This window comes from Panthera tigris, chromosome F3 (genome assembly GCF_018350195.1).
Source record: "Panthera tigris isolate Pti1 chromosome F3, P.tigris_Pti1_mat1.1, whole genome shotgun sequence".
NCBI lineage: Eukaryota > Metazoa > Chordata > Mammalia > Carnivora > Felidae > Panthera > Panthera tigris.
In genome coordinates, this window is record NC_056678.1 from 12,753,414 (window position 1) to 12,774,508 (window position 21,095).

The 21,095-nt window shown below is 41.9% G+C and overlaps 2 protein-coding genes across 13 annotated transcripts in view; one reads left to right on the forward strand and one right to left on the reverse strand.

The window, feature by feature from the left end:
- CF3H1orf112 (chromosome F3 C1orf112 homolog) overlaps nucleotides 1-12,935 on the forward strand; it is a 45,136-nt gene extending 32,201 nt beyond the window's left edge. For 3 of the 4 annotated variants that reach the window (XM_042976994.1, XM_042976995.1, XM_007077021.3), the window contains 8 exons: nucleotides 1,875-2,060; nucleotides 4,068-4,190; nucleotides 5,220-5,315; nucleotides 7,121-7,234; nucleotides 9,059-9,163; nucleotides 9,805-9,885; nucleotides 10,819-10,938; nucleotides 12,616-12,935. In XM_042976994.1, the coding sequence (XP_042832928.1) occupies nucleotides 1,875-2,060; nucleotides 4,068-4,190; nucleotides 5,220-5,315; nucleotides 7,121-7,234; nucleotides 9,059-9,163; nucleotides 9,805-9,885; nucleotides 10,819-10,938; nucleotides 12,616-12,816 (1,026 nt within the window). In that variant the 3' untranslated portion in view covers nucleotides 12,817-12,935. The remainder of the gene's footprint in view (nucleotides 1-1,874; nucleotides 2,061-4,067; nucleotides 4,191-5,219; nucleotides 5,316-7,120; nucleotides 7,235-9,058; nucleotides 9,164-9,804; nucleotides 9,886-10,818; nucleotides 10,939-12,615) is intronic. The other variant, XM_042976996.1, reaches the window with a different exon arrangement.
- A 296-nt stretch (nucleotides 12,936-13,231) lies between these two features.
- SCYL3 (SCY1 like pseudokinase 3) overlaps nucleotides 13,232-21,095 on the reverse strand; it is a 41,187-nt gene continuing 33,323 nt past the window's right edge. For all 9 annotated transcript variants that reach the window (XM_042977001.1, XM_042977002.1, XM_042976999.1 and 6 more), the window contains 3 exons: nucleotides 19,158-19,329; nucleotides 14,080-14,771; nucleotides 13,232-13,576 (listed from right to left, as the gene is read on the reverse strand). In XM_042977001.1, the coding sequence (XP_042832935.1) occupies nucleotides 13,517-13,576; nucleotides 14,080-14,771; nucleotides 19,158-19,329 (924 nt within the window). In that variant the 3' untranslated portion in view covers nucleotides 13,232-13,516. The remainder of the gene's footprint in view (nucleotides 13,577-14,079; nucleotides 14,772-19,157; nucleotides 19,330-21,095) is intronic.

The following is a 21,095-nucleotide window of genomic DNA, read 5'->3' on the forward strand; positions in this document are numbered from 1 at the left end:
TGTTTCAGTATGGAGAGTAATTATTGATATCCTATTATCTCTTTCAGTGTGTAACTGTTAATAATATTTCTGTTTTATAGAAACGAGCAAAAGTACAAGGTTACTGAGAGGAAAGGATTTAATATACCTGGTTTAAGTAGACTGGTAGTTGTGTTGCCATTTTTATTTAAAATAAAAAGTACTATGAAAAGAAAAAAAGTAGTGTCAGTATTTGCATTTTAAGCCCACTGTTGTATTTTTCCTCTCTTCTCAATTTTAACAAGGGAAGTCCTAAGTCTCTGCAAATTATTCACTTCTACTTCACTCCTTATGAACTGTTGTTAACGCTGGCAGTTTTAAATATATTTTTTTAAGTTTTATTTATTTATTTTGGGAAAGAGAGAGAGAGCATGGGGGAGGGGCAGAGAAAGGGGGAGAGAGAGAGAGAGAGAGAGAGAGAGAGAGAGAGAGAGAGAGAGAGAGAGAGAATATCCCAAGCAGGTTCCACATTGTCAGTGCGGAGCCCAATGTGGGGCTCAAACCCACAACCACAAGATCATGACCTGAGCCGAAATCAAGAGTCAGACACTTAACTGACTGAGCCACCCCAGTGCCCCTGAATATTTAAAATTGTATTGAGACTGGGGTTTTCAAACTCAAAATAGTAAATAAATCACTTTTTCTATGTAATAAATTTTGTCAACACCTACCCTTTTATGTTGTCCAGGGCATTACTATTTGTATTTTCTATTTTGGCAAGGGAACTAGTTCATTCAGTCGCTGGATTTTATTATAAAGAAAGGTCATGTTCAGCTGATGTCTATCAGTTGGCACATTTCTCTTGGCCCTCCTGATGCAGTTTGGTTTCATGAATAAAGCTGCTTATTATAATAGACACATAGCTCATCAGAGGGTCCATTTTTCTGGCTTTATCAGCTGTCCCAGAAGATAGCCATACAATTTCTCCCTTGTTTTGACAGCTAAATATTGTCTGCAAACAAAATCCAAATATAAATGTAATACACAATGTGAGAAAATTACTCTGTCAAATTTAACATGGTAGGGTTTTTTTTTTTTTTTAATATAGGAAGTTTTCATCAAGTAGATTTGAGATACTACAAATTGAATTATTCCTCTTAAAAAATTTCATTAATATACTTCCTAGGTTATATTTCATTTAGAAATTCAGTGCACCATTATTTTTGCGGTTTTTCCACTGGAAACTATTATTTTAACTTTTTGTTTTTTTAATGTTTGTGTTCTGTTTTTAGCTAGTCTGCTGATGCCTCATTTTTAACAAACTAGTGCTGTTTTTCTGTTAACTTGGCAAAGGCTTTGAATTATTTCAGTGGTAGAATGGATTTGCTAGCCACATGATTCTGAACTGGTGGCTTACGTTTGTGGAACAAATTCTGTGTGTCCTCTGAGAGCAAAGCCAACTAGCCTAGTGGAAAATCGAACCGATGAGCTTTGCTTCTTTCTGTAGGTCCTTTGTTCCAATCAGCTGAGATAACAGTAAGCCGCCAGGGTTGGCCGAATCCCTCTTTTGGCATACCTTGGAATATTACTTTTGACTTAACAAGGTCACGAGCACACATGTTCTTAGGAAAATAATAGACTTACTGGGTAGGATAAAATAGCTACCTGACTAATAATGAAATAGATTATTTTTAACATCTCTCAGTGCCTACATATCATGTTCCACTTAAACTGCGTTTTGCATTTGCAAACAAATGCAACAACAGCAAATACAATAATGCATGTTCGTGTCATTTACCTTGGTCTGGTCCTTGTCAGTTAAAAGCTTTTTAAAAACATAAACCACGGGAGCCAGTTCTCCGCTTTTGTGTATCCATTCATCAGATCGTCTTCTGTGACTCTTCAATTTTTTTCAGGTGGAGTTCATCCAGAAATTTTCCCCCAGAGAAGCAGAAAATCTGTCTCTGTGGCAATATATTTCCTTCCAGGCGTTACCTGCCGAGCTTAGGAAACAAGCCGCACAAGAGGTCGTCGGAGTAGGCATTGCACGGTGTACGGAGTGGCTAAGCAATAGTCGTACTTTGGGAGAGCTTGACTCTCTGGTAAGAAAAGAATTTTGATTGATTTGGTTCATTTAGTAACTGTTTATTGAGCACTACTTAAGGTACTAGTGATGGGTTGTTAATAAGAAGGATACAGTCTCTGCCCTCAGGTTAGAAACTAGCAAGCTTTCAGATTCTACATTGTAAAGGGGTCTGTGAGAAACTTACTCCATCTTGATGTAAATTACATTGGGGGCTGAGGGTCTGCAGTTTAAGACACACTGGACCAAGATGAAACTCAGTATGAAATATTTTATTTGCAGTGATTTTGCTGACACATCATTAGATTAGGCAGACATGACTCTTCTGTTTGACAAAATGCAGCCCCCGTTTTAGACACACCTATTCTGAGTCTTTATGTAGTTCTTAGGAGCTTTATGTTCCCTCTTAATGAAACGTAAAAGAAGTTCATCTAGAAGAAGTAAAAACTACATGATTTTTTAAAATTGATTGAAAAATTGACTATACTACATGTGGTTCAGTTTTCCAGTTTAGTATCATTTTCTCCTCATTTATTTCATCCAGCAAGCATATTTTGGACACTCTTGTGTGCCAAGCACTGTTCTAGGCATTGGGGATAGAATAGGGAACAAAACAAAAATTCCTGTTCTCGTGAACTTGTACTCTAGCTCAGCTGTGGACAGTAAAATAAGTAATGAATATATTTGTAAATGTTTTAGATTAGTTTGGGATAAGTGGAGAAAAATCAAGCAGGGATGGGGACAGGATATTCAAGGGGCTGGGGGTCTATTTGCAATTTTAAATTACGAGGTCAGGGTTTTTTCAAGGCTTAGATCTCCACACTGAGTGTAAGTGTTCTGACGCTCTGTTCTATTCATGGCACTTGATGATAATGAAGTCTAAAGGAGCTGAGGCCCCAGAGGTTATGAATAACTTCTAACTCTGCGTAAAAACCTGTGTCAAATTTGTATTCTAAGACCCAGTGCCATCTTTTCAGCTACTTCATTAATACATTTTATTAAAAAATAATTTTAATAAAATAAAATTTTATTAAAAATAATTTTTTAAATTATCAGGATAATTTAAAACATATACACATATTAAAGGAAATACAAGTTTTTATTTTCATTTATTTTGAGATAACTTTGAAATACACAGGAGTAGCTTAGATTGTTCAGGTTTTACATTTATTGTGCACTGATTTTTGCAGTTGAAGATAAAAAATTTTTTGGAGTAGGCAAAATAATGCACCTGTTTTCTAAACTTGAATATATCTTTGCCCTGACCAAAACTTTATTTCAGCAGGTCATTTTACATGCTTATTTGTAGAAGGAAATAGGTAAATCTTAAATAAAAAGCTGTGCGCTAATCCTTCAAACTTAAATGTTGTTGAAGTATAATGGGTTAAAGGCATTGTTACTAATCATTACGTGCAGCCCACTGCACTCCTGTCCAGAGAGAGAGATTCCATATATAGATACGAGCAGATCCAGATAAGACGGTTTTTAGTTTCAAGTTCTAGATAGTGTACTTCTCATGTATTGTATTTGTTTATTAAATGCAGAGTGTTGTTGAGGAATTTTAAAGATTAATTGTGAAACAACAGCAATAGATTACTAGATTTTACCATTTTTATAAATAGATTTTTATAAATAGATTTTTATAAATCTAGTAATGGTAAAAGATTGCTAGGTGCATCATGTGAAAAAAATAGAATCTGTAGTTGATGAATATTATAAAATTAGCTTGATTATATGGACAGTCTGTATCATTGTATTAAAATACAATGCTGTTTCCATTTTGATATTAAATTTTAACCTAAAAGGAAAAACAATATGTAGAAAATCAAGCAGATGTTTGTCTATAAGGAAAATTATTTTTAATAAAATGTATTAATGAAGTAGCTGAAAAGATGGCATTGGGTCTTAGAATACACATTGGCCACGGGTTTTTATGCAGAGGTACAAGTTACCCATAACCTCTGGGGCCTCGGCTCCTTTAGAGTGGGATCTAACCTCGGTTCTTTCCCTCTGTCTCCACTTACAGAACACACTGCTTTCTGCTTTGCTTGCTGTGTGTAATTCTGCTAGTGAAGCTTTGGATATTGCACAGCAGACTGCAATTCTGGAAATCGGGAGTCAGCTTTGGGCATTTTTAAACACTATGCTGGTAAGGAAAGCAGCTGATAATTTCTCCGGAGAACAAATAAAATACTGAAAAAAGAATAGCACCAAAATTTCCGTGTGGAGTGAAATGTATGTAATTTCTTTAGGTGCTTGATAGAACTTGCAGTCAGAACTTAAAATACCTATTTGTGCTCTTTCAACCAGTTCTTTTTGAGTGTCACAGGATTCCACTAGTAAAACTAGAGCCTAGTAGAGTGACTGACAGTCCAGCTAACTATTTTCATGACCATTTGGACCCTATTAAAAAAAATCAAACCCTTCTTGGTATTGTTTCTCTTCTCTGTTGGGTTAGTATAGCCTGTTTCTGTGGTTCTGGGGTCTTCCGTGAAATCTTTTGGGCAGTGGAGAGTGACCTGGCCTAAAGGCGGCAGGGACAAGTGGATGGCTATGGCTGCTTTGTGTTCCTCTTCCCCAGCGATGGCAGAGGCCAGGTGACAGGCTAGAATTGGGATGATGGGTGTCCCACAGATTATTGTGGTTTCCAAATGACATTTAGTTTAAAAATCTAAATAGGACATTTGGTTTCTTTGAGTAGTGCCAGCTGCTGGAAGCTGAAGGCAACATTCACACTTTTGGTAAATAATAGAAATGGTTTTGCAGATAATGTTTTATCATTAAAATTTACGTATGGTTAAATTTCCCTTCTTTAGTATTTTAACTTCAGGAAGTGCTTTCCCCCAATCCTCACAAATCATTCAGTAAATATTCATTGAGGATCTCTCTGCTGGTGATCCAGCTTACCATATCATGATAGAAACCACAGTTACAGAGAAGAGAAATGGAATTTCTGGTCATGGGATCTTGAGCAAATTATTTAACCTCTCTGCCCCTTTTTCTTATTTTTTGGTAAAGTGAGGGTAGTAAGAGCTACTTCGTAGAGTTATAAGGTATATGTGAGGTAATATAAAACACTTAGCATATTGCCTAGTGTATAATAAATGTTCATTAAAAGGTAGCTATTTTCATGTAATTGAAAATTTTCACCAAAATTATTTTGTGTTTCTTATTTAAGGTAACAGGTCAACCTTACGTTCAGCAGACACTTAGCCTTTTACTTTCACTGTTGGGATTTTTCGTTCAAACTCTAGATCCTCATCTGATAAGTCAGGTAAGGACAGTGAACAAATTGTTGATACTTTGCTGAGGAAATTATTGAACTGGTATGACCTAAAATAGCTTTGTAGAAACAGCCCTTTTTAGCGATCTGTTGCTCAGTTTGCTTGTTCCCCCTTTCCTGCTGGACTGAATGTAAACGTCACAGGTTTGCTTTATCTTAGGGCGGTCCCCTCGTTTCTTTCACTCATCCAGTAGAGTATGGTTAGGATACAGGCTGTTGGCTCAGCCCATATCTGTTCTTCCCTATCTCCCTGATGCCAAATAGTCCAAGCTTTAACTGCCCCAGAACATCCCTGAGGCCAGGAGTCATAGCTCATGTGTGAACTTTGCATGCATACCGTGCTCAAATATATTTCAGCAGCTGTGGGAGTGCGGAATATAAGCAATGTGGACTTAAGGACCGTCTTCACGGTCTCTTTGAAAGCATGATTCTGACGTAAAGGACTACTGAATTTTCTCTCTGGCCCCCAGCCTGCATGGCTGGAGCCGGCAGGACGAGGTCACTGTCGGGGGGATCCTTTTGATGCCGCCTAGTCACTGCCTGCCTTTGGCGTTTCTAAGCCGATACAGGGAGGAGACGGCAAAAGGCCTCCGTCTTCTCTGAAACGATTCCAGAGGCTTTGGAATTAGTCCATCTTGGACAGAACTGATCCCCCAAATCGAGAGTTGGCTTAAGCTTACAGGCACATTAAGAAATAAACAGTTACGAGGTAAAACTAATCATTCCTTGGAGGAGGATGGAAGGAATAATACCTTATCACAGGACCGTATATGCTGGAAAGCAGAACTACTAACACTTTGTTTTTAGTAGCTTGGTTAGTGGTTGTGCACATTCACAACTTGGCATTAACAAATACATACTAATGAGGCGCAGTTTTAAATTACATATTTATAAAAAAATTACATATTTATATATGCATAATATGTATATGTGTATGTATATGTGTATATATGTACCTATGTATATGTATTAAATATATGTATATATGTATTATAGTAAATAAATTACAAATTCTATATGCATAACATGGATTAACTAAATTACAGAGAATGAGAATACAGTAAAATCATTGACTCAGACTTTGTGGATTCTGAAGTTTCTAATAATCTTTTTTGAAAAATCATATGGATAATTTTGATAGAATTGTGTCTACCTTTAAAAAACCCACATAACTAAAGTTCTAAAATTTCAGCATAAGTAAATTGTTCATTTAGGTGTTGCTTCTTTTATAGGAGACTTTATCTCTGTGTTCCTTTAAACCAGGGATTGGCAAACTATGGCTTCCTGGCTAGGTTCTCCCTTCCTGTTTATAGGACAAGAGCTAAGGATGATTTTTACATTTTTAAAGGTTTGTAAAATAAAAACTAAAAAACAAAAAAAAACAGAGTATGCAGCAGGGAACATACTACCTACAAAGCCTAAAGTATTTACCACCTGGCCCTTCATAGAAAGTTTGCCGATCCCTGCTTTAAATAATGAATTTCCGTCACTGTAATTTATAATACAGAACAACTATTAAGGATTTGAAAGGAGAGCACTGGTAGGTAGTTTTTCAGGAAGATACTTTTTTTTTTTTTTTTAACAGCAGTTGGGAGGATGAATACTGTAATAATTGGGTCAGGCATTTGTTTGTTTTCTTCAAATTCCACTTGTGAAGTGTAGGCTTTGTTGAGTGTTCAGCTGTTTTGGGTTTTGTTGTGTTTTCCCTTCCACACATCCATCAAAATCTTACTCATTAGGTCTCTACAAAATACTTGTTTTCATTTCTAACTGTTCTTTGGTCTTTGCCACTTTAGGTAGTAACTTTGCAGACCTCACTGCTTAAATTAGAGCCTCCTGACCATGTTTGTTTGGCAGTGCTCGATTTTGTATCTTCTCTGGGAAATTTTTTTATACCTCAAGCTATCCAGGTAATATTCTTCATGCTTTTGTTCCCCAAATTCCTTTAATTCTTTTGTTAACAAAATCTCTGTAAGAATTAGTAAAGTTTTCAGGCTTCTGATTTCTGTCTGAAATTTTGTGGATTGTTGACAATGAAAGTTGGGGGGGGGATGTATTTTGTGAAGAGAGGATGACTTTGTCAAAATAGAACTCATTGTAAGTTTTTTTCTTTTTAGAAAAATACATTTTGACATACAAATAATTTAGAGTTGGCGGTAGCCTGAGAGTCTCATTCCAGTTGGCCTTTAGTACACAAGGTCTCTGAGGAAGGCAGACATTTATGTCTTCTAGGGAATAGTATATAATGAGGAAATTGGGTAATTTATCAAACTGTATATACTCTGGGTTTTATATCCATGAAAAAGAACTTGTTTGTTAAGACAGTGTTTTTGAAAATGTTGCAAAGTATATATAATTGGCAAGTGGATATTTACTTATAAATTATACTGCAGGGGTCTGACAATATACTACTTAATTTCCAGATACAACCTCCTGAACTGAATTTTGCCTTCCTTATTACTGTGGTCAGTCTAGATAGTTGGCTTTTTTCACGTCCATGGGTGATGACAACCTTGTCATGTAATTGGAGCAAAAATATGATGGATGTTATCTCAGTAGATATTAAAATCTTTGCAATAGAAACATTTAACTGGCTAGTTTCTAAAGGGCTCTTATTTGCTCACAAGTAAATGGTATCATACTGTTTTCACCACACAAGGTTATGTTTCATGAAAGAAAGGTAGATGTTGACAGCTTCTTTTAAACTCTGGACAGAATTATCCAAAGATCTTTGCATTTGAGCTGTCTTCTTTTTAGCAGAAGATAAATTCCGAAATACTGTCTCATTCATGAATAGCTATGCACCCTGATGGGCCCAGATGTGGAACAAATGGTTTATTAGCAGAAATTATATATTCCCCGGAGCAAAGGCCTGAAAAATTTGGTGGATTCATCAGCGTATAAGAGCCTTTAAAGCCAGGAGATGACATTTTATTCAAGAAAAATATTGCTGAGTTTTTGCTGTGTGTCAGGTGCTGTTTTAATCACTGGGGATTCATTAATGAACAAACTAATAAATATCCACCCTCAGCCTGTCGGAAGGCAACTAAGGAGGAGTGACGTAGCATATGAAATCGTGTTTCTCTGGAGAGAAAGCAAGCAAGGGTGGGAAGGAGAGAATGTGTATGTGGTACAGTTTTAAACGGGTTATTGGCAGTGGCGTCCTCACCGAGGTGAGCTGTGAGTAGAATCCTGAAGCTGAGAGAGCAAGCCATGCAGATATCTGGGGGAAGCGTCCTGCACGTGGGGGAAATCGTAAGCCTGATCCCTCTTGAGAGCACGTCTGATACATGGAGGGAAGCCAGTGGAGCTAACACACCGGTAGTGGGGCTTTCCGGGCCATTGTAAGGACTTCAGCCTTTACTCCGAAGGAAATGAGAAGCCGTTGGAAGCATTTGAACAAAGGAGTGACCTGACCTAACGTGGATTAGTGTGTGCTCACGGGGACAGAATTGGGGAAACCTGACATTAAGAATAGTGAATGTTGGAGCGCCTGGATGATGCAGTTGGTTAAGTGTCTGACTCTTGATTTTGGCTCAGGTCATGATCTCACGGTTCGTGGATCTCACGGTTCATCGGGCTTCCTGCTGACAGCGTGGAGCCTGCTTGGGATTCTCTCTCTCCCCTCCCTTCTACCCTTCCCCTGCTCACTCGTGCTCTCTCTCAAAATAAATAAAGAAGAGTGAATGTCTCTAGTGAGATTTTCCTCTAATAAGGTTTGGTTCTCTTTGTAGGACAAAATTCTGCCCAACCTATCTTCTGTTTTTGCCTTACTGTTAGCTGACGGGAACTGGATACTAGAACAACATACGTTAGAGGCGTTTACTCAGTTTGCCCAGGTAATTATAAGACCAGCCTATCATAATGACCTCCAAAACAGTTTAATATTTGCAATATTTTAAAACGTTCTAGAAACATTTATTGAGCTACTTTTGATCTTGGTCATTAAAATTTTCTGCTGGAGGAAGTATTGCTAACGATCTATTTTACAGGATCTAAAAATGAAGCATAGAGAAATGAAGGGACTTTCCTAAGGTCAAGGGTGGTAACAACCAGAAGCGAGCATTCAGACCAGGCCTACTAACTCGGACACTGTCTTCCAGACAGTATTTTTGAGTTTGAAATGAGTAACACGTTTCATCTCAAACTATCGTAGGAGTTAGGGAGATAAACACAGAGCCCCGCGAGCTCAGGTCCATGGAGAAGGTGAGCCTTCTTGCCTGTCGCTGTGCAGTCACGCCTGTGCTCATAAGGGGCCCAGAGACCGGGCAGAGGTGACTAAAGCTCACAGTGCCGTGCCCGTGCAGAACGCTGCGTCGTCCTGAGGCGCCCTGAAGGGACTGTGAGCTGACGGTCTTCTGAGTGTCCTCGGATAGTTTTCTTTTAAAATGCATTCTTAAGTTGCTCTTAAAACTCGTATTTGTCTTTGCAAGTTGTTGAAATACATTAAAATCGATCTCGTTTATCAATCTTTTGATAGGGAACAAATCATGAAGAGATAGTCCCACAGTGTCTCAGTTCCGAAGAAACCAAGAACAAAGTTGTATCCTTTCTGGAGAAGGTATTTATTTATGTAGATCAAAATAGTGGGATCACGTATTTTGTCATTTTTTAAAATTGTATGATTGTAACCGACTTAAGTATCTTCTTAAATTGTTCATAGCGCTCAGCACACAGGTGACACAAGTTAAACAGCCGGGGCCAGATGACAGGTCAGAGACCGGGCGGAGTCGCTGTGAGTTCAGGCAGTGAGAGGACCGAGGGGCCCCGAACGTTACCCTCCCAGATTCGCATGGAGAACTGGGGGCCTGAGAGGCCGCGTTTACTCCTCTCATTTACGTAGAATTTTACGTGGCTTTCCTGCGCCAACAAAAGACCTAGTTTTCCAAACTGTGACATTGCTAAAGCTGTTTTTAATAGTTAGAACCCAACTGTTGAGTCATTTGGCTCCCATGTCTGTGCACACCTTGGAACTTCTGTGGGGGCAGTTCTGGGGCATAAGGGGCTAATTGCAACACTAGCAGGACATTAAGCCACAGATTTCGAAGACCAGAGAAAGTGTATTATGCTCAACTACTGATTTTTTTTTGTACCACGCCCATTATTAAACGGGACCATGTGGCTGTTTATACGCACGTATACCTCACACATCAGCTGGTGAAGTATGTGTGTACATGTTGTTTTTACCAGTTTCTCACCCTGTACAATGAAGGTTCGCAGACTATCAGTTTTTCCTGGAAAGAAGACACTTTGGCTTTTCTGTGGGGAAGGAGAACAATAGGAGAGTGATTTTATCCAAATTACACGAAGGTGGTGCATTTACAGATGAGTCCACCTTCCAAAACCTGCCCAGCTCACAGGCTAAGCCAGAATAGTTTAATACTGGGTGCTTACACACACATGCACGGCGTCTTCTCATTTTCTGAATATCACAGCATTTTCTGTCTGTTAGAGAATGCTTGGTGTTTACTTGATTTTTCACGATTTGTGGCAGACTGGGTTTGTAGATGAAACCGCGGCTGCCAGGGTGGAACGTGTGAAACAGGAAAAAGCCATTTTCTGGGAACGCTTTGCTAACGTCGCTGTAGAAGAAGCAAAGCGGTCGTCTTTACAGGTATGGACTTTATAGTATGGGTCAAGCTTTAAGAGAAATTCTGCCCTTCTTACTGATAAAAGTGAAAAAAAAAAACCAGGATGGTTCCTGGCCTCCTATTGAATATCAAAATATAATCACATCGGGGCACCTGGGTGGCTTAGTCGGTGTTAAGCGACCAACTTTGGCTCAAGTCATGATCTCACAGTTTGTGGGTTCGAGCCCCCATTGGCTCTGTGCTGACAGCTCAGAGCCTGGAGACTGCTTTAGATCCTATGTCTCCTTCTCTCTCTCTGTCCCTCTCCCACTCAAGCGCTCTCTCTCTCTCAAAAATAAGCATTTTTAAAATATAATCAAATAGATCTAGAAATGTAAAATTCTGTTTTACAGTAGCTGCTCTTTAAAAAATCACATTTCTTCTTTCCTAGCAGGCTCCACATTGTCAGCACAGAGCCTGGTGTGGGGTTTGAACCCACGAACTGTGAGATCGTGACCTGAGCCGAAACCAAGAGTCGGACATATAACCAAATTTAGCCTCCCAGGCACCCTTGCAAATAAGTTTTAACATCATACTGTCCCTGCTCTTTCAACAGGACTTTCAATTGTTCGTAGTAACTTTTGGGAAAGTTCTGTATTTGTTATCAGTGAAGTGACAAACAGTAGTTTCTGAACCACGGAAAACCAATGAACTCACCTTCCAAGATGCTTAGGCTGATCCCTTGCTTCATTCATCAACCCAGCCGGATAATTCTGGGCAGTGTCTAGAAATCACATCTACCTATTAAAAGGCAGAAATCTGATACCCCTAAGGATATTCAGAATATTGTTTTGAGCACTGATATACACATGTATATAGAATCACAGTCCAAATGAACGATATTCTGGTGAGTTTAGTTATAACTTTTGTAAAAAGAAAAGTTTGTTTATAACTAGTCTTCAGGAAAGACTTAGTTTTACAGATTTCAAGCCTGAAAGTTACATATCAGTGTAAATAAGCCCTCAAGAATTTATTATGACCATGGGGCCCTGGATGACTCAGTTGGGTGTCCGACTCTTGGTTTTGGCTCAGGTCACGACCTCATGGTTTGTGAGTTCAGGCCCCACATTGGGCTCTGCACTGACTTACGGAGTCTGCTTGGGATTCTCTCTCTGCCCTTCCCCTGCTTGTGCATGTTTTTTTTTTTTTTTTCTCTCTCGAATTTATTATGACCTTCCTTAGGAAGGCCGTGATCACAAAAGGTGGCTCAGCCCCAGTTCCCACCCCAGTGCGGTGATGCTAAAAGCCTGACAGTTTCTGGAATTGGCCGTAAAAGTTTCCGAAAGACCACAGCTCTCCTCATTTATAAACTTAGCATTAAAAAGTAAACTGGAACCATTTAGAAAATTCATACTTGGGGCTTTTTTGTCAGGACAGATTGCAAGATAATCCCAAAGAAACTCACTGGAAATGACTGGATGAGGCAGGCGTTTCTCTTAGTTTCCTTGGGCCCTGATGTTAGTGGAACTAACCAGAAATGCCTTCCCAGAGTTTTCTAGGTGATTGCAGGGGTGGTGGTTCCCTCCTCCCCTGGTGAACCAATGACTAAATAAAATTTGCACATAAAACTTCACAGTTCAGAACCCCAGAAAGAAAGTTCTTTATCATCTTTGAGATGGGTATCATGGCATTACTTATCGCAGCTTCTTCTCATTTGCCAGCCTTGCGCAAAAAGAGCCCGTCGTGAGCTCCCTGCGGAAGAAGAGTGCGGGTCAGCACTACAGGCAGCATCCGTGGCCTTGGAGGCGGTGGAACTATTACTCCAGAAGTCTCCTGCTCCGGACTGGCTTGTAGTGAAACTGGAGATGCTCCAAGAAAGGATGGATAGGCTAAAACGACTTGTACTCTCAGGTGGCCCCTGAATGGACCGACCCCCCCCAACCTCCGAATCATCTTTGTCAGCCTGCTCTGTGTTTTGTAAATGAATGCACTGACGGAACTCTGCGTTTTCTAGCACATATAAAACAACTTTTGTAAAGTTGAATCTAGCGAAAATAGTCTTTATTGGACATTTATTTAGAGAACAGGTCGAGGGGGGAGGTTTCTCATGAAGAGCTTTGGTACAACGTGATACATGTGGAACAGTCAGGAACTGCCCAGGTCCCCACAGGGCCCCTCACTCGTACATCTGTAAACAAATAAATAAGCTGCCTAAGGAAACCTCAGCAATCTAAAATCATTTATATACTTTATAGCTAAAACTTTTTCAGTAAGTTGTATCTCGTAGTAAAGCTTACTCTTTTGTTAAAGAAATGGCACAGAATTAAGCTAACCAGCTTGAATTTTTGTATTTATTTTCTTTACCTCTGGAATCGTCCTGGAAAACAAGCAGTAAATTCAACCTTTCCACGGCTGCTTGCCCTTCACAGAAACTGGCCTCAGGCAGACGCGCCCAGGCCCCTCCACAGGACCGGTGCCCGGGCGCCGCCACTCGGGGGCTCACGCTTCAGTTGGCACAGGCGGGGAAAACGGTGCTTCTGGGTTTTCCGGTGGCAGAGCCCGCTTTTGAGGTATTAGTTGGATTTTTTAAAGAAATCCTTTGCCCTAAAGTTCCGCCCGTCGTCACCAGTTGTGATCTTCCCAGTTCAGCTCCCCTTCGTCTCCCCAGCCTTCGGACTCTCCCTGCAGCAAGATAAAGCAAACCAAGGGCAGCCTGCTGAAACCAGTCATTTCTGAATCGAAAGGAGCCTAACGCTTGCCTTTCGACGCCAGAACAGACTTCCTCGTGCTCAGTACACTCCCTCCCTCCCTGTGAACAGGAAGCCGAGGGGAGGCTCGCTTTGGTTCCAGAATCATAAAGCCGCAGCTTTGTAAGGTAACCTCCCGAGGACCGTATCAATCCAAAATCAATCTGAAGACACCCTATTCTTGGCTTAATCCCTCTCCCCATAAAGAGGTTATCCTGGTCATAACCAGTGGCCAGTTAAACACTTTGCTGAGCACGCTACATCCTTCTGGGGAAGGAAAGCCCTCGGGTACGGGAACTGCCCGTACCCTCATTTTAAGCAGCTGTGCGCGTCAGTCGCTTCCCTCCCTGGGAAAACGGCAGGCGTGACAAACGAGACCGGGCAACCGGCACGGACGAGGACACCCCGACGCTAGCGACGCGATTTACCGATCCTCACCTCGGTAAGGTCCGCGGCAGCGAATTTCGAGGAAAACTGCATCACTGGTGGGACGTCATCCTCGCCGGAAACCATCATTCCTGTCCTCAGTTCAGGCAAAATGAGAATAGCAGCCGAAGGCTTAATTTCTGGGATCATATCCGCAAACCAGTCCAACTCTGGATCTCGTACTGGCTTCTTTTTCACTTGAATGGTAAACTCCTCTCCTAAACCCAGTTCGGACGGAACCTTAAGGCGTCCTTCTGGTGACACTTTTGGGGGCTCGGTGTGGCCCGGGTCATCCCCGCTTGGCGCAAGACCGGCCTTCTGGCACAGGCCGGGTTTCGAAGGCTTGGGCTCTTCAGTGAGTGAAAACGAGGCAGGAATGGGCTCAGGTCCCCCTGCGGCCCCAGGTCTCACAGCGGGGACTCCTCCCGCGTTTGTTTCACTGTCTAAGCTGCTGGGCTCAAAGTCATCCCATGACGCCTCCTCCGTGTTCAAGTTAGGGAGCGGGGACGTGGAGGCATCGCGGGGTTCCGCGGGACCAATCTGTATGCTGACAGCTTTGTTTGCAGGCTCCTCCGGCTCGCTCCAGTCGGGCCACTCCTCAGACTTCTTAGAACTTGATGAGAAGTTTTCACGGTCTCCTGAGGTACTTTTCACATCGGAGAGTCCGTTCATGGGGAATTTGATAGGCTGAGAATATTGATCACCTGTGGCCATAAGCACAAAAGTTACCCTCATAAAATGTTAAGAGCAAGCCATATATTTAGGAAAAGGTTAACACGCACACACGGTCTGGCTCTCATTTCGTAGAAATATCCAGGCTACTAAACTGTAGCTACAAAAGAGAATCCCCGCAGAACGTAACAGAACTAAGTTACTCAAATGCTTAACCCGAACTCTGAGGGAAGCACACCAAGCAGCAGGCGGAGCGTCCGATCCTTTCCCAGATGTTCAACGTTTGTTGGCGTAACTGTCTATAAACAGATAGAGAAAGGTTCTAAGCCAGGCAGTGTCACCCCCAAAAAAGTGTCATGTGCTCAACCGGACACACCCTCATCTTAAACAGATTTCTCAAACGTGGGCAAGGCCGTGGAGTCTGGTGCAACGCGGCCGGACGCTACTCCTAACGCTTTCCCAAACGTAACCACGCCACTCTGTCTCTCACGGAAAACCTACTGCCATCTAACAAAACTGTCCTCCTCGGACCCAATTTGGAGAATGCTGCACCGAAGACCCGTCACCAGCTCTCCTCACCAGTCACGAAGAAATTGTCGGCAGGTACCCTGTAGTCCAGGAAAAGCAGATGAGACCCCAGGTGACTACAAAGTCCAAAGTGATAGGAGAAATCAGCCTCAGTATTCCCGAGGTGCCCTTAATTTTCAGAATTTAAAACTTAATACTCAGGAGAACATTCATCCAAACAGTGGAAAAGCTACATAAATTGAGTATTTCTCCCTGTCTGTGTAAGAGTATTGGAACAATCGCTCTGCACATGCTTCTTGCTGCTGGACGTGCTGCCAGAAAAACCCCAGAGGAGGGGTTCTCCAAGATTGGCGCATCTGAGCCTGCTGGCTACAGACGATGACGTACACGGGACAGTATGAAGATACATAAAAACTCCCCAAAGTAAAAGGGCTAAGAAATTGCTTCTTGTTCTAACAGGGTAGGTGAGCAACAGTTAAGAGAAATGGGTGTATTTAACACAGACAAAAGAGAAGTTGCAGGAAGAGAGCATCTTCAAATATCTGAAGAAACGCCTGTCCTCCGGGTGTTTACGGACGGGCTGAGTGTCTAAGTGGCGGTAAGGGACTCAAAAGGATTCAAGAGCTAGCTGAGAAGCTGGATTAGACAGAACCTTTAGGATACCTACTTATAAGAGTTAACGGCTTTTGAACACTTTGGTGATTTAAAACCATAATTGATTCTACTAAGAATAAAAGTCCGAGAGTACAAGAACGCCAACGTGAATGTACTTAATGCTACAAAACTATACAGTTAAAATTGGTAAATTTTATGCTATAGACATTCAACTTCCAATTGGGGAAAAAAATTGTTTCCAGAAAATGCAGTCTTTAACAGTTTACCTAAAAGTTCATACTCCACCGTGGACATTGGTCAAAAAGTTTCTAGCAAAATTTTTGGCTTAGTACTTCCTCTTCCTGGAAGGGCCTGGGGTAAGTCATCACAGTGAGGCCTGCCGGGCCCTGCAGGGTCTGACCTCTACAAGCCCAGCACCTTCTTGCTTGCTTCTGCTACCATCCTCCCCGCGAGGGCCTACCAGTGTCTCTTACCAATGTTCCCTTCTCCAATTCTCTTCCCTTTTCATAAATCTCACTATTCTCCCATATTCTTAAGTCTGACCATATAGGTGAACTGCAAGGGAGCAGAAGGAGGAAAAAAAAAGTCCAAGGGTACCCTCCTATGGACATGCTCCTCCCCACCATTCCCCCATGTTGTTCAGAAGAAGGTCCACTCTTAACTATAAACTTGAAATGCTTCAAAAAATGAAATGCAGGCAGTCACCAGGGCTCGGCAGCCATCTTGGATGAAGAGCTCAGCTAAGTCACTGAAAGTCTTTAGAAAAATCTATTTTAATAAAAATTCATCCCGGGGCACCTGGGTGGTTCAGTCGGTTAAGCGGCCGACTTCGGCTCAGGTCATGATCTCGCGGTCCGTGAGTTCGAGCCCCGTGTCGGGCTCTGTGCTGACAGCTCAGAGCCTGGAGCCTGTTTCGGATTCTGTGTCTCCCTCTCTCTGACCCTCCCCTGTTCATGCTCTGTCTCTCCCTGTCTCAAAAATAAGTAAAACGTTAAAAAAAAATTAAAAAAAAAAAATTCATCTGTTCTACTTTGGTGCCTTTTCGGTTTCTTACTAAGATTATAGGTCAACAGTTTATAGAAAGTCCACAATTAGGAAACTCCATCCAATAAATAAAACAGATTGGAGTGGGGACTCAACATGCAACAAAGCTGCCCTCGGAGACCGATGCCCCCAGCCTTATCCCAAAACTGCATCCCAAAACCCTTCCTCCCCTACAGATTCCTCTGGTATGAAATATAAATAAATCTCTCATTTGCTGTTTGGTGTACTCTGCTTGAAAACAAAAAACAAAACAAAACTACCTGGTACCACACAGACTCCATTCACTCAACGTGCTCCAAACATACCCTAGTCAGTGAGCGAGCAGCTTCGTCACCCTCGAGTTCCTGACTGACAATGATTTATTTCATCAGCACCAAGAAGAGTTGGACCTATCAAAACCTCAGGAAGCCAGCGTTGTTTTAAAAACCCTCCTGGAACCACAAGGAGATACCACCTCCCCGCTGTCAGAATGGCTAAATGAACAACTCAGGAAACAACAGATGTTGGCGAGGATGCGGAGAAAGGGGAAGCCCTCTTGCACCGCTTGTGGGAACGCAAACTGGTGCAGTGCTCTGGAAACCAGTGTGGAGGTGCCTCAAAAAGCTGAAAATAGAACCACCCTACAATCCAGCACCTGCACTACTAGGTTATTTATCCAAAAGACACAAAAATGCTGACTCAAAGGGGCACACGCACCTCCATGTTTACAGCAGCGCTATCGACAACAGCCAAAGTATGGAAAGAGTCTTAAATGTCTATCGACTGATGAATGGATAAAGAAGGTGTAGTAAATATATACAGCGGAATATTACTCGGCGATCAAAAGAATGAAATCTTTTTGGAACTAAAGTATGCTAAGTGAAATAAGTCAGAGAAAGGCAAATATCCTATGATTCCACTCGTGGAATTTAAGAAATAAAACAGATGAACATAGGGAAGGGAAGGAAAAATAAGATAAAAACAGAGAGGGAGACAAACCATAAGAGACTCTTCAATACAGAGAACAAACTGAGGGTTGCTGCCAGGGTGTTGGGTGGGGGTAGGGGCTAAATGGGTGATGGGCATGAAGGACGGCACTTATTGGGATGAGCACTGGGTGTTCTATGTAAGTGATGAATCACTAAATTCTCTTCCTGAAATTATCATTATACCATATGTTAACTAACTTGGGTTTGAATTAAAAAGTTAAAAAAATAATAAAATAAAATAAATAAAAAAATAAAATTAAAATAAAATAAAATAAAATAAAAATTCTCCTGGCATGAGAATTAGAGAATAGTCTATCTGATAGTTCTTTTCTACTGTAACGTTTTCCGTGCTAATTCACCATCCGTGAGAACTGAATCAGAGATCCGCGTTTCCTAACAAGGTCACCATCCTATCAGGGTTGTATCAAGGAACAAAGAAGCAATGCCGTTGATATAAAATTTTTATTCTTGACTTTTTACAATCTATGAAGACCAACAATTATTGCTACGTGCCATGTAATATCCAATTGGAATATGCCAGAAATAAGTATTTCTTGAAGTTCTTAAAAATCAACAGCTACTTACCTAAGAGGCCATCAAAATCAAAAGGACTTAAACATCTAGTGTTGTTAAGAGCTGCTACAACCTTTAGAAACTGACAGAGAGTATCCATAAAACTTTAAATACATTCTTTGACCCAGTAAGTCTACTTGTGGGACCTTATCCTCTAGCAATAAAAGGCAAACTACATCAAGATACAAGTACAAGGACATCTACTGCAGCAATGTAGTGGTTAAAAATCCAGAAATGAAAGCAATATCCATCAACAGGGAAATCACTAAATGAAATGTATTCAATGAAATATTAGGCAGCTGTCAAAAAAGTGACATTTCTACGTATTGACCTGGAGACGAGTCCCTGAAAAGGCACTACACGAAAAAATTAAGTTGTAGAATTGGGCACAGTATTTTCTCATTGTTTTGTTAAAAAATCTGATATGTGGGTGTGTGTGTGTGTGTGTATACACAGATACCTGTGTATCTTTATGGGCCTAAGAAAAGGAAGAAAAGATTCCCACTAAACCATTAAAATTGATTACCTTATACACCCAGAAGGAACCGGGAGAGGGAAATTATGCTTTCTTTCCAGTTGTCTCTATCCTCCGACTGAAGACAACCCACCTGCCTTACTTGTATAATGTTAAAAATTTCGTTAAAACAACAATATTTAAAATAAAAAGCTAGCCCATTTAATCATTCTTACCTTCTGGGGAAAGGTCCACCATTTTAGTAAAACTTGGGGCAGTGCGTTTGAAGATCTTGGTTCTTTCACCTCCCACAACCACCTCTGGTCCAAGTAAGGACACCAGCACTGCTAGGCTATGAAGAGTAATTGCCACAATGGAATCACTGGTATCACGCAGGCCCAGCAAGACCTAGGAGTAAATCAGGTGGTAAGTGTACACGACCACACGGCCTGTCTTTTTCCCCATAAGCCAGCACCTGGGCTGCAATCAGACCGCGCTTGTTCACATGACTTCATTTCTTACACACGTGCTCCGAGTCGGCAGCTGTCAAACTACTGGTGGGCAAGGCCCAACAGGTCCCCCTCCCAATCAATCACAGACCCACACATTGTAGAAAACACAATAAAAGCAAAAATAAATCTATTGGAAATCGCATAAAATTATTGTGTTGAGTTGCTATGAAAGGTTCTAGGCTTGTTCATGATGCTTGTCAGCTCCCGCCCCAGGACCAAAGGCAGCTGAGTGCTCTGGAGATCTCCAGTCTCTTAAGCCGACAGCACCCAGTACTCCCAGGAGGCCTCCCAGCAAATACCAACCAGGCCTGACCCTGCTCAGTGTCAGATCGGCTAAGACGGGGTGTTCAGGGTAGTATCGCTGTAGAGGATTTTCCAAATTCTTGGGAGAATCTAAATACTCCAGTCAAAAGACACTGAGTGACAAGAGTCCATAACTGTGGCAGAGGGGCTAACTGCAGTCACCTAGACTGACCAATCGTTTAATTTTTCTAGTTTCTAGTTTCCTCATTTATCTAAGATCAAGACTTCCAGCAAGACTAAGATGATGTTCAGGTCCAATGCTAACAAATCAGGCACGTTCTCAGAACAAAGCTGTACAAATAAAGTGTTTCTTTCACAAATGATGAGAATTCCATCAAGTAGGCTAACTGTACAATAACAAACCACCCAAGCCACAAACCTCAGTCATCCTCAAGCCTCTCCTCTCTCGTGAGCAGCTGCGTCCTACCCTTCTACCCTTTATATGTCCCTCTCCCATGACCACTGTCATATGTCCCCCAGACATTGCCTTCTCTTAGCTGGACTATTCTAACAGCCTCCTACCTCCTCTCCCCTCCTACAGTCCATCTTCCACACTGCTACCAAAAGGAACTTTCTAGCACATAAAAATCGGCCAAGCTATTCCCCTACATAGGACAGAACTCCAGTGAGAGTCTTCACGGTCTTTCACACGCTGAAAACCTACGCATTCTTTGACCTCAGCTCAGGGCCAATTCTGAGACGTAGGAGGACTCCTCTCAGAGAGAGGATGCTTCGTCCCTCGTCTATACGTTCAGAGACAACTACATCAGGGTAACAGTTGCTGCTGCAAATGTAAATACAAAGTGCCATGTTGTGCTTGCTTGGCCCTAAAGCCGGCCAGGCCCCCGTGGCCCCCCAGTATCCATGCCCTATGCAAACCCACACTTAATGAACCTCAGCTGACTTCTGCGACTCGCTCGAACCAGGAGAACATAACAGAAGTGACACTGTCCACTCCTAACCTATGCCTCCAGAAGGCTGCTCTGGCACTTCTGGTAGCCCCGGGCAGCCCTGTAAGGAGTCCACCTCCCTCGCTGGAGATGGGACGAAGGGGAACAGAGGCCCCGAGACATCCTGAGACTACGTGGGGAGAGAGACCCAGCCATCCCCTTCAAGGTGTCAAGGAACCGTTCTGCGTGCGTCAGCCTCAATGGGCCCCAGGGGACTGCTCGTCAGCTGACATCATGTGGAGCAACAGAATTCCCAACCTGAGCCCAGTCAATGCAAAGAATTCCGAGAAAAAAAAGACTTTTGGGGCACGTGCATGGCTCAGTCGGTTATGCATCCGACTTCAGCTCAGGTCATGATCTCACGGTTCATGAGTTCCAGCCCCACGTCAGACTCTGTGCTGACAGCTCA